The sequence below is a fragment of the Thermobia domestica genome, chromosome 7, assembly GCF_964235325.1.
Source record: "Thermobia domestica chromosome 7, izTheDome1.hap1.1, whole genome shotgun sequence".
In the NCBI taxonomy this organism is placed as follows: domain Eukaryota; kingdom Metazoa; phylum Arthropoda; class Insecta; order Zygentoma; family Lepismatidae; genus Thermobia; species Thermobia domestica.
This window is the reverse complement of record NC_137460.1, coordinates 238,685,756-238,698,195: the sequence shown is the minus strand read 5'-3', so window position 1 is coordinate 238,698,195 and position 12,440 is coordinate 238,685,756. Positions and strand designations below refer to the sequence as shown.

At 35.0% G+C, this 12,440-nt stretch overlaps 1 protein-coding gene across 8 annotated transcripts in view; it reads right to left on the bottom strand.

Annotated features, from left to right (window-relative positions):
• The window catches only part of LOC145690786 (osmotic avoidance abnormal protein 3-like), a 311,449-nt gene that overhangs the window by 121,189 nt on the left and 177,820 nt on the right, over positions 1–12,440 (bottom strand). For all 8 annotated transcript variants that reach the window (XM_081766046.1, XM_081766048.1, XM_081766047.1 and 5 more), the window contains exons 4-5: positions 7,900–8,185; positions 98–331 (exon numbers count right to left, since the gene is read on the bottom strand). In XM_081766046.1, coding sequence (XP_081622172.1) covers positions 98–331; positions 7,900–8,185 — 520 coding nt within the window. The remainder of the gene's footprint in view (positions 1–97; positions 332–7,899; positions 8,186–12,440) is intronic.

Here is a 12,440-nt window from a genome sequence, read left to right as displayed (position 1 = left end):
GAGGAATTTGCATGCATCTTGATTACGCCCATCCTACTTACACTTCCTACTCCTAGTGTCGCCTAGGAAATCCATATAATAACTGAATATTTCTTACCTGTTTTGGCTTGTCGTTCGCTGCCAGCCAAGTCTACGAGGTTTAATTTTCCCTTTCGTATTTGTTGGTCTCCTGTAACGGACGTGCTCATCATTTCTAGGCTGATGGTGAAGATGGAATGGGAACGCGAGGAGTCCGCGTTCATCAGAGTGGCTCCCACAGAACGGTTCTTCCAACCTCTATCCATAAGGGCCTCACACTCCGTCACGTTATGCACAGGATGCATCGACAAGTCTGCAATAAATGTTTATTATTATTATTATTATTATTATTATTATTATTATTATTATTATTATTATTATTATTATTATTATTATTATTTTGTATGAAGCTAATTGTAATAAATATGTCATTGTTTATGCCAAAAATCCAAAACATGTAATTCATTGAATTTGAGAACAAATAAACGAAGTTTTTAATTTAATGACCGTTAGGCTAAAGGAGACAAATGTTTAGTTGGGGGCATTGTGGCTTAGTGCTCACCTCTGATACGTGGAGTCTGTGGTTCGATCCCAGTTCGCGCCAAGAGAACTTCGTGGTGTATAAACACCGTGTGCGTGGGTTTTCTCGGGTTCAGCTGTTTCCATTGACTTTTTTTCATTCCACCATTTTATCCAATCTAATCATCATCATTTCCCTTAGCTTCTGTACATAGCGTAACCATGGAATGTTAAGCTAGAAAATTCATTCATTCAATTCAAGTGAATGATTATGAAAGAACTGGTACGATAAAAACCTGGGAAGAAACGGGAAAATCCCAAGAAAACCCACAGAGACAATATTGTTAACCAGAAACTAACATGGCCTGGAATTGAATCCTGACCTTTCAGAGCAGAAGTGAGCATTCTACCACTCAACCACCTTGACTCAGCGTATTTAATTAGATACTTACATACTTATATGTATTTCTTAAAGAATAGAAATTAATTTACTATTTAATTATACAAAGTACATTTACATAAGACATTGCTAAGCTTTCTATCAAGGAACATTAACTTAATATTTGGTAAGTGGTTACTTAGTTCTTGGCGGCCTTATTCAGAGTCGTTTAGATGTATGATTAGCTTCATACTAAAGGCCTGACTACTGCAGGAAACATGTGTTAGTCGAATTTTTTAGTATGGGACTAATCACGCGCCAGAACGACTGTGCATAAGGCCCTGGATGTTTTCCGTTGTAGAAGATAATTTACATGCTGAGAAAGAGAAACTGAGAACCAACTTAGAAGTTGTTGGTTCTAGTTACGTTGAAAATAACGCAACCAAACAACTGCAATTGTCTTCACGTACATTTATCAAATATGTTTTAGTAAGTGTTGTGAAGTAAGTATAAATGATGTTTATGATTGGACCATAAGTGTTGTAGTTAATACATGCCAGGATTAAATTTGGTTGAATCAAATTCTAGACAGTCAAGCGTTTTCTAGGTTATAAATATCTATGAAGTAGTAGGTTTTAGCTGTAAAGCTGATACACTTTAAAATTGTTACTGTCTGTTTTCATGTTAACGACGATTGCTACACATATATTTCTATAGAAAATTCGGTCATGTTGTCCTGTGGTGGAAGTAATCCCAGTTCTTGTATATGTGGTACCTGACTTCTCTAATTCTAATGCTCAGCTATTCCTTCAGTCTTGCTTTCTAATGTTCAGTTTCTTATACATTCTTAAAGCACAAAAGAAATGAAGATGCCACTCTATATCACAGTAGCCTTATCTAGCAATGTTAGGTAAATGGGATAGAGTCTTAGTTGGGGCAAGATCACACATAACTCATAAAATTCTAGTAGAATACCGTTTTCACATACTTGCGTGCCAATTACGTTTCTACTGCATGGTGTTATGGGAAGTGTATTATCTAAACATAGTGACTCAACCTGCTAAATACGTGAAATATTCTTAATATATTCGATAGAGCTTGTTAAGAAATGTCTTCAAAATGATTACCTTATTGAAGTGTTCAGAAATTTAATAATTTATTCTGCACAATAGTTTGAACAATTATTAACAAGAAAAAATATTGATATTTATCAAGATTACCCTCTTTTTTTTTCTAGATTGCAATCATATTTACTAGATCCAGATTGCTAAGTTTTCTGAGTGGATGGGTATTGCTAATTATTGCTATGCAGACTTTGAAAGTTACTCAATGAACAAAAGCATGATTGAAATTTTCTTAATTGTAGACCGATCGTCAATTAGTTCAAGACAGAGCTTCTTCGTGGCTATGTGGATAGCATACGTGCCTTAGGCGTGGGAGACCTGGTTTTGACTCTCAGCAACAGCTCATGTGGTTCGGATCAAATCAAAGTTAATTCGATAGGCATTTTTTTTTGTTACAACCAACTAGTTTGGGGTAGATCTCTACATATAAAATGTCCAATGAAGAGTTGGTATTTTCAACATAGAACGTGAGTTGAGCTGTAGGAAGATGGATATTTGCTGGATTTCGTAAAAGATTTAACATTTTTGCTGAGCGAACGATTAAAAAAATGCCGCCTCTCAATATAAACTGATGCAGAAAATTTAAGACAATGACGACGTGAATAAGCAATGTTTTTAGTAGAATGGATAAAAAAAAAATCACATCAATATGTATTCTAGAGCATCAATTTCAATTCAAGAAAGATTCATAAATCCGGTAATGTAGAAAGTCCTTACTTTCTAAGAAACAAAAACAAAGAGGTGTCTTTGATAAGTCATAATGACGAACGTTCTGCTGAACTCTTTGATATAGCGTTACAAGAGATGAACGAAATTTTATACGAGGGGAGTCGAAAAGTAAAGGGACTTCTTGAGAAAATGTACATTTTTTCTAATGATAGAGAACTGAAATATACATTATTTTTCTACATAATGTCCCTGCACTTTAACGCACTTTTCCCAACGTTTCACAAGTTTTTGGATTCCATCGGAAGAAAAAGTTTTTCGGTTGCACCTGTAACCAATTTTGCACCGGATCAATGACTTCTACATCGGTTGCAAATCATCTTCCCCTGAGCACTCTCTTCAATGGTCCAAATGGTCCAAAACCATGACTGATATGTAAAGTATTGGCTATTTCGTCCACTGTGATTCGTCTGTTTTCCATTACCATACCCTCAACAACTTTAAAATTGTCCTCAATCGTTGATGTCGATGACCTACACGATCTTTCCTCGTCACATAAAGAAGTTTTTCCTTGTTTGAAACGCTCTACCCATTCATAAATCTTGCTTCGCGATAAACAGCTGTCACCATAATGCGCTCGCTGCCCTCATTTCTTCCTCGGTGCAGATCTACAATTAAGCTGCCATGTTTAACGGTCTGCCACACTCCAACGACTAACATGGGAATAAAAGTGACACGTTGCATAAAAGTGTTGCAGACGACACTAATTCAGCGCTGAATACTAGCAATGTTACCAAACCCGAGTGGTGCGAGCAATTGCAAAAGTCCCTTTACTTTTTGACTTCTCGTATATTTCGTGTGAATATGTGTTTTCCAAATCCTTTTGTTGAATTCTGAAATAAATTTCTTGAATACTCTTAGGAAGCAAATCCAATAAACTTAGTAGATGGCTTCGTAAATTAATACATTCCTGAACTAATACCTTTTCTGTATCATTTATATAATGCGAATGTAAAAGTTCAGCACATGACGCTACCTTTCCGGGAGTCAATTCTGGCATACTATTTAATAATAAAAAGTTGTTGATATATTTGCATGTTTTCCTTCGTTTTTCCAATTCTGCAACCAAGAGATTAAGCATCACTAATAAATACCCACTCGGAATTCCTCCCTCGCATCAAGTCTTCGTCTCATTATGGGACTTAGTATTATGATCAGCCATTTATTTTCTTTTTCTTTCTCGACTTTTAGCATAGACTCATATACAATCAATTTTAGTTTTCCAGAACTTAGATATGAAAAACCAGTCCCCCCAAAAAAACAAAAAATCGCCGCACACGAAAGCATACCGCTCTGGGTCATAGCACATGTTGGTACATGCATAAGTACACTCATGTCCAAAATTATTGTCGCATATCTATAAATATGTTGTTCTAGGAATATAATTTGATAACAAATTCACCGGGATTTCTTATAATGTTAGTATGTGTATAATCGGCAAAGACACGTATGCGGCATATTTCATGTTAAAAGAGCAGTAAATGAGAACAATAAAACGAAAATAAAACTTTCTTGTCCAATTAGCAACATTCTGTTTTACTTATTCTATTTTTCGTATTTATAATTCTTTTCCTATGAAATTTACCACAAATATATCTTTCCCCCAATTATACACATAGTATCAGTATTAAAAGTACCCTGCAAAATCATTATCAAATTATATTCTTAAAAGAAGACAGTTATAGATATGCGGCAATCATTTGGGACATGAGTGTACACTTCTGACAAGGTATATTTGCGAAGTGTCCCCCTCGGGATTTGAGTAAAGTTGATTCAAATACAAAGTTATTCGCGACTCAATGTGTATTGCACTAATTTTAGCGGCCCATTCCGGTAATTTGCACATTTATTTGCCTTCACATATATCCGGAATTCCATCATACAGTGCTATAACGTTCGGACACGAAATTGCCCTTAGTTTATTCAGATGTAACTGGACATGAATGTAGGCATATGCAAAACAAATTGGATCAAGTACTGCTTCTCTGACACATCATCATCTTTTTTATGTTTTATGTTCCACTCATTTGCCGGCAAGGCTAAAGGAGACGGTTTCTCTGACACATGTTACAAGGCCCGGCCGCCATCTTTGATCCGCCATATTGGATTCAACTTTCGGATTTACAAATGGGAATAGATGCAAGTGATAAATCATATACAATTTTCTCGGAAATTCATTGTTGTAGTGAGTTTTATCGTAGCTTGTACCATTTCCGAGGTATTGAATGTTAAATGTCAGGCGCTTCACGAATATTGAACCAAACAAAGTTGTGCAGGGACTCGTGTGTATATATAATCTTTTACGTGATTTATCGTTGATGAAATATTCTCTGAACGTACAGACACACACACGTCAATACGGAAATGGTAACTCTTCACCCAAATCTGGTCGTATCTGGATTTACATGAGGCATTTTATCGTAATACAATACTTCCTGGTTATAGTACAACATGGAAGTATTAACAATCACTCACAGAAATGTAATAAGATTGATACCAATGTTGTAAGGAGTTTGTTTATACCTACAGTATTTTTTCAGTTAGAAATTGTTTTGATTTGTTAACATTAAAAGCGTAAGCGTAATTGATATTACTCTGCAATGTCTACTCGCAAAGTGCCTGGAGAGATTTAACATGCAATAGCTTTCAAACGGTACCAAGCTACACTAGTGAATTTTCGAGAAAATTGTACATGAATTTGAATTATCACTTGCACCTATTCCCATTTGGAATACCGAAAGTTGAATCCAATATAGCGGATCCAAGATGGCAACTGGTGTGGGCAACGTATGTTATGGAAGCAGTACTTGATCCAATTTGTTTTGCATATGCCCACATTCATGTCCAATTACACCTAAAGAAACTTAAAACAATTTTGGGTCCCAGCGTTATAAGTATATGATTGATTCCGGATACATGAAGGCCCATAAATATGCAAATTACCGATATGGGCCGCTAAAATTAGTACAATACACATTGGTCCGCGGTTAACTTTGCGTTTGAATTAGTTTTACACGAATCCCGAGGGGACATTTCTCGGACGTACCTTGTGAGTTCATTTGTTTAAAATATTCGTATCTTTAGCAGGCCCTTTGCATACTACGACACTTCGTGTGTCGAAGACACGCCACAATTTTTTTTTTCTGTGGCAAGCTTGTTGCGGGGTAATGAAGTCCCCTTTCTTACAATGGATGTGCCCGAGGGACCTTCGCACACTACGCGACAAGCGTGATACTATGACAAGCTTGTCGCGTAAACCCGCCACAAGCTAAGGTCTTCGCACACTACGCGACTTCATGTGTCGAAGACGCTCTACAGAACCATAATTTGTTTTTCAGGAACCAGATACTCATTCTGAAAGGCGAGCTCAATGGACGCTTTCGACACAGACGTTTTCATTGCAGAAATTCAGGCACAACCTAGTATACGGAACTCCAGCAGTGATTCCTATAGTAACAGAATTGAAAAGACGAAAGCATGGGAAAAAGTGTGTTGTGCATTTCATAGTAGATTAATGGATATGCCATCGAAAGAGAAGAATAGTATCGGTAAGTACCCTGGATGTTGCCACTTTGTACTTTCTTACATTTTCCAAAATTCGGTACCAAGCCAATCAACTGTTTGGTGGAAACTACAAAGTAAAACTACATTGTTTATCGCTTCACTTTACTATTTCATATTAGATTTTTTTTAAAAAATAGCACAAATGACCAGATATTCCCAACTATATTTTACACATTCACAAACTGCGATCCGCAAAGCCAATATGTAATTTTATAACATTTCGGTACTTTTTATATGTTCTGTGTATGTAATATGTATACTGTACGAAAATACGAAAAATAATAGTTTATAAGCACTTAGGCATAACGCTGGATGCCTCGTGCCACTCCATAATGAAATTTATAAGAAGAGGCCGCGAGGTATGAAGGTAATACCTCATGTAGTCAGTGGCGGATTTAGCAATATACTGACTAGGCCTCAGATTTAGTTCACGGCTCAAGGAGTACCGCAAACTCCAGGTTACCTACATACTCCTTATGGATGTACTTGTATTTTGCCGTTAAAGACTGACACAAAATATGTACCCTATTCATATCGTGATGACTGCTGGTTTTATTTTAAATATTATAATACTAATCTGTAATCAAGTAAATTATTGATTACTTAATTTACCCAAAATCACAGAACTAACATTCCTCGTCTGAATTAATCCTTGTTCTGGCTAAAAAAAAAAAAAAAAAAAGAGTGTCACATTCCCACGACACGTGAAGTAATATCTAGCGTCTGTGGCGTCGCTGATGTGTGTTGAATATCAGCGACGCGACAATACAGCCTGTGGTGCGTCTTCGACATACGAAATGACAGTGTGCGATAGCTGTTATTCGTTTGAAACTTAGTTTTAAGTTATTTTTATTTGCCCATTTTATCGTACTTAATGTTTTAAAAGGTATATACTTGTGAAAGAAATTTTGTGTAGTTTAAATTTTATAGAGAAATGTTCTATTTTAGGTAATGTCGATGTTTAGGTGTTAACTTTTATAGGATTATTAGATTTGTATACCTAACAAGGCACTAGCTAGTGGTTGTCAGGAATCTCACCCTCCTGAAAATGTCAGTTATTTGTTTATATAAATATGCTCGATAATGTTTTTTTATGTTTTGACATGTACTCAATATTTTTTAAAATGCAATTTATTATTTGTAAATTGCTTATTAAAGTGAGGAGAAATGGCCGACTAAGTTTCATTACGAAACATTATTAAATGAAAGCCTATCATTTTTAAAAACTATCAAATACGGCCAAGATTAATGAATATTTGGTGTAAAACAAGGTCAAGACTAGAAATTCCTATCATTAAAAAAAGCACGTAACAACTTCTTTCAAGGTTATGTTGAAATTTGAGTCAAAGGAACGGAATCGGTGGGACGTAAAAATTACATCAACTAAGGTGGAAGCTGATGATTTTAAATGTGAATTAATGTATCAATTATGATTAGCAATATAAGGAATATTACATTGTTAACATTCACATGCTTGGTTGGCAAGCAAAAATAATTTTCTTCAACGTTAAGTATCTCCCAGTCGTATTTCCCTTAATTTATTTAATCATGTGTTGCGAGTTTACTTACCTGCCACGTAGACACCCTTGTCCGTATGTTCTTTGAGGTCGAGCTTTTTCTTGACGTCTCTGCCGAGGAGGTCACGTATCTCCTCATTGTAGATCTCAAGGTACGAAGCAAAGACCAGGTACTTCATGTTCTCTGCCAGGGAGATGGCTTCGAAGATATGCTCGAAAGCTCGGGGGATGATGCCTCGTTGTGTCGCTGGCGTCGGAATGCCTTGCATCGTAAAGCTCTTTCCACAACCCGTCTGACCGTATGCGAAAACAGTGCTGTTGTAGCCTTCCAATACACCCTGTATGCGAAATAAATTAATTAAATGATAATAGTAATTTACAACATCCAAATTTCTATATCGTATTAAGCTTGAGTTAATAGTAACTAATTACAAATGCTTTTAAATACCCTTTAAATGAAGACGTGGATTTGTCAGTCAAAATTTTGTTTCAATTCCTAGATGACTCCGCTCTATGAATTTAAGGCTCATGAAAAGATTTTGCAAGGAAGAAAATCCAACATGCATTTTGTTCGCAAACAAAAATCACGAGAAGATTGTGTGTCCGGAGAAAGATAAACCGAAGTGTGTGTACCTGTTTTTTTTTTTTAAAAAAAAAAAAGAAGATATTTTGTGCACCACCTAATGGAAAGAAGTGCGTAACGCATAAAATGTTGTATGAAAGGGAATAATCCCAAGTTTATTATGGATAAGTATTATATAAAACTTATATTTAGAGTAAGAATAAAAATAGGCTATAAACCGGTCGATAAGATAGGTATCAGTGAATCGTTAAAAAGATCAAATGTGGATGAATACTTAAAACTACATACTATTTATTTGGATACAGCATTGACGACATAAATTAATCCTAACAGTAGAGAAACATATCCCATATTCCATTTTGTATCTCAAAGTCAGAGGTACACGCAGTAAAATTACTCAATGAAAATTACTGCTAGAAAGAATTCATAAAGTAGAAGTTATAATTATTATCGTTAGGACATGATTATATTCTGCTGATATTGTGTAAGAATTATAATAGTATTAGAATTCTTATTAGTACTGATAATGAATAAATTAGTAGCTAATTATATGTTTTATGTAGATAGATGATGATGATGATGATGATTTTGAGTTTAACGTCCCGTTCAGCAGCGAGGCTATATGAGACGTGGACCTACTGATTAACGTGGAATCCGAACCACATGAGCTCCCGCCGGGAATCGAACCCGGGTCTCCCACGCCAAAGGCGCGTATACTAACCGCTTAGCCACGAAAGAGCTTGTATGTAGATAGATAATAGGCATTTAACATACCTAGTCTAGAAGGTATTTAGATAGCTATTTGTATGTTGTGTGTAGTGCTAATAGAATACATATATAAACTGTACATCAAATAAGTTTTACGATAACTGGTGTATATAATCGGAACAAATATATTAATGTATTAACTAGCCGTGAAAATATATTTATGTTAATGGTAGAGACTTAAATATTGAGACATTACACAGTGCTTGTACTGAAACTTTAACATACGTGTATCAACAGTTTTGTGAAAATTAATTTTTAAAGACAAATGTCAAATATCTAAACAGGTTAGCACATAATAGTAGAATTCTAATTATGAATGTATTAGTAAATGATTTAAGTGAAGCCACCTTGTTATTAACATACTCGCTGATATAAGGGACGATAATATTTTATTGTTTAACATATTATTTCAACCAATATATTACTATGAGAACATTAAAGAATATTTACTGTTTTGTGAAATAAATTACCATATATGGTGTAATTATAAATATTTTTCAATAAATGCTAAAACAGTATTGACGAACAATACGGTCAATTAATCACGTATAAACACACGTGAAAATAAAAGCACACATCTGTGAAAGAAGATATAAAGTAATCGCCTTAGCTAAGCAACGAATTGCTTACTTAGTAAAAATTAGAGATAGATTGTATCCACTGACTAGAAGATTCGTAAGTAATGTCAGTATTTAATGAACATAGAATGCTTAGGAAATACAGGAATTTATTGCCTGAAGGTAGAGAAATTGTGAAGAGTTCTTAAAGAACCATTAATATTAATAACAACAATAATAGTTCATATTGTATACAACTGAAAATACGAAATGCTATAGTTGATAATGATTGTGTACCAAATATACTGAACGATCCTTTTGTAAACGCTGGTAAAGAATTGTAGTCAAATATACAGTCATTAAAAAATAATTGTTTAAATAAAGGTATCTAAGGTAATCATTCACTCATTTTTTTACTTCAGTTATAGTTTTACTCCAACTCAGTTAATAATGTGGATTACATAATGAAGTATTTATAATTTCAAACACACTATAATTAATCACTACTGATTTGATAAATTTTTCCTTTACCCTAGATAAACTTTCAATACAATGCAAGGCTACCAAAGACATTCCAGTTTTCGGGATGAAGATAAATCCAAATAATAGATTTATACGTGAACTATGTGTCTAAAATAATTGAGAAGTGTGCACTTAATATTATAGAATGATAGCATGTCTAGACCCTATAAATTATTTCTGTATCAATATGGTGTTACGAAATTATCGATTATCTCGAATACTCTCTCTTATAAAATCAGATATTCAAAAGACTCTAGGTAACAATACGTTTGTAGCAGCGTTACTTTTCGACCTGAAGAAAGTATTTGATAAATTTTCTTACAGAACTTACAAAATATAGGATTAAGAGACATGTCCCTTCCTGATTCAAAAGCCATTCATCTAATACGCCACAGTGTATGTTAGCAAATACGAAATGAAGTACTGATATAAGAATAGAATATGGTATACCACAAGGGTACATATTGGGATCATTACTCCTAAATTATGTGTATCATGTACGACTAAAAGGTAGATTAATTATATTTGCTGATGATAGCGCAATATTTGTATAAAGCAGATACAATAGATGAATTTGCATCATCATTAAAGAAGATAGATGTACATTATGCCATTAGTTATGTATGAACTCTGTCACTAAATTAAGAGAGTCAAATTAGATATATATTTACAGGACATGGTCAAAGATAATATTCTTCAATAAAATTTATGTTAAAAACTTGGAAGTAAAAAGAGTGGAATGTACTGTCAGGGGTGCTACACATTTAGGAATAGAAATAGATCAACATCGTTGACAAATACCAATTCCCTTTACTAAAATTAACAAATATAAAGTGCGAGAAATATAGATTACTACTGATTTATTTGTAAATATTTAATAAAGTGTAGTAAATTTGGACTATCAACTTCCTTTGGTAAATTCACTTTCCTTCCTTGTTCTTTCTCTATTGTAACTTGTCTGTTATTTGTATAATGTTGTATTCATAGCATTCGTGGATTGCCATTGGGCGTTGAATGAACATGTATTTTGTAAATTTTCTGCAGCTGAAGCTCTAAATACTAATGCAGATAATTGTATATTTCATTTCTTAACCTACTTCAAAAAAGAAAGGTACTAAATTCGACCCTCTTAATTATTTCGTAGATATATCCTAGTTTGATGTGTTTTGATTTGATTTTGATTTTAACGCCCCTTTCACGAGCTATGCTATAAGAGACGTGGACCTCTGATTAACGTGGAATCCAAACTGCATGAGCTCCCGTCTGAAATCGAATTCGGGTCTTCCACGCCAAAGGCGCGTACACTAACCGCTTAGCCGCGAAGGAGCTCATATCCTAGTTTGCTAGAGCGAGTGATTGATGGGAGCCTTTGGAAGCGGATGATCCATGGACGGCTGCCTTGATAATGCTACCATTTTAGAGAACCATGTGCATCCTATGGTCTACATTTTTTCGGACAATGAAGCCATATTCCACGAACATACTGTGAATTCACACAGCTGGAGCTGGAGCTCTTGTTGCGTGGTTTGAGGATGCATCGGGATGAAGTTCAACATTTCTCCTGTCTGTCCAGTCCCCGGACCTGAACACAACACCTGTCGTTTGTTTAGAGACACCAATCCATCGCCGATTTTTCGCTCTATCCTCTCTCACAGAACTGACAAGGGAAGTACTAGAAGTGGTACGCGGGGATCTGCATTATGATATATCGTTGGAAAGGTCATACCGAGTACATCGCACATGTGGAATATCTCCCTTGAATGGGGCTTGTAGGGAGCGTGGTGACCATTTGAAGATCAGAACAAGGCACGCTTCAAAACACAGAAAATGTGAACAATATAGGAAGCTATGATGTAATTCTTTTGAGATGTGGTATATATAGATTTAAAAGGTAGATGAATACGAATCTGACATCAAATGTTTACAAATCAAAATGACGGAACAACATGGCGGATACAAATTACAAAAACAAGCTATTGATCTGAAATAGGGTTATTCAATATCGCTATGTATGAATCGGATACCAATCAAAATGGCGAATCCAAGATTGTAGACAAAATGCAAAACACTGCTATGGAACTGAAACATTGCAATGGCAGTGAAAAGATGAGCGATTTGGAGTGACAATATACATTCGACAACTGTCTTTCTGGTATCACATTA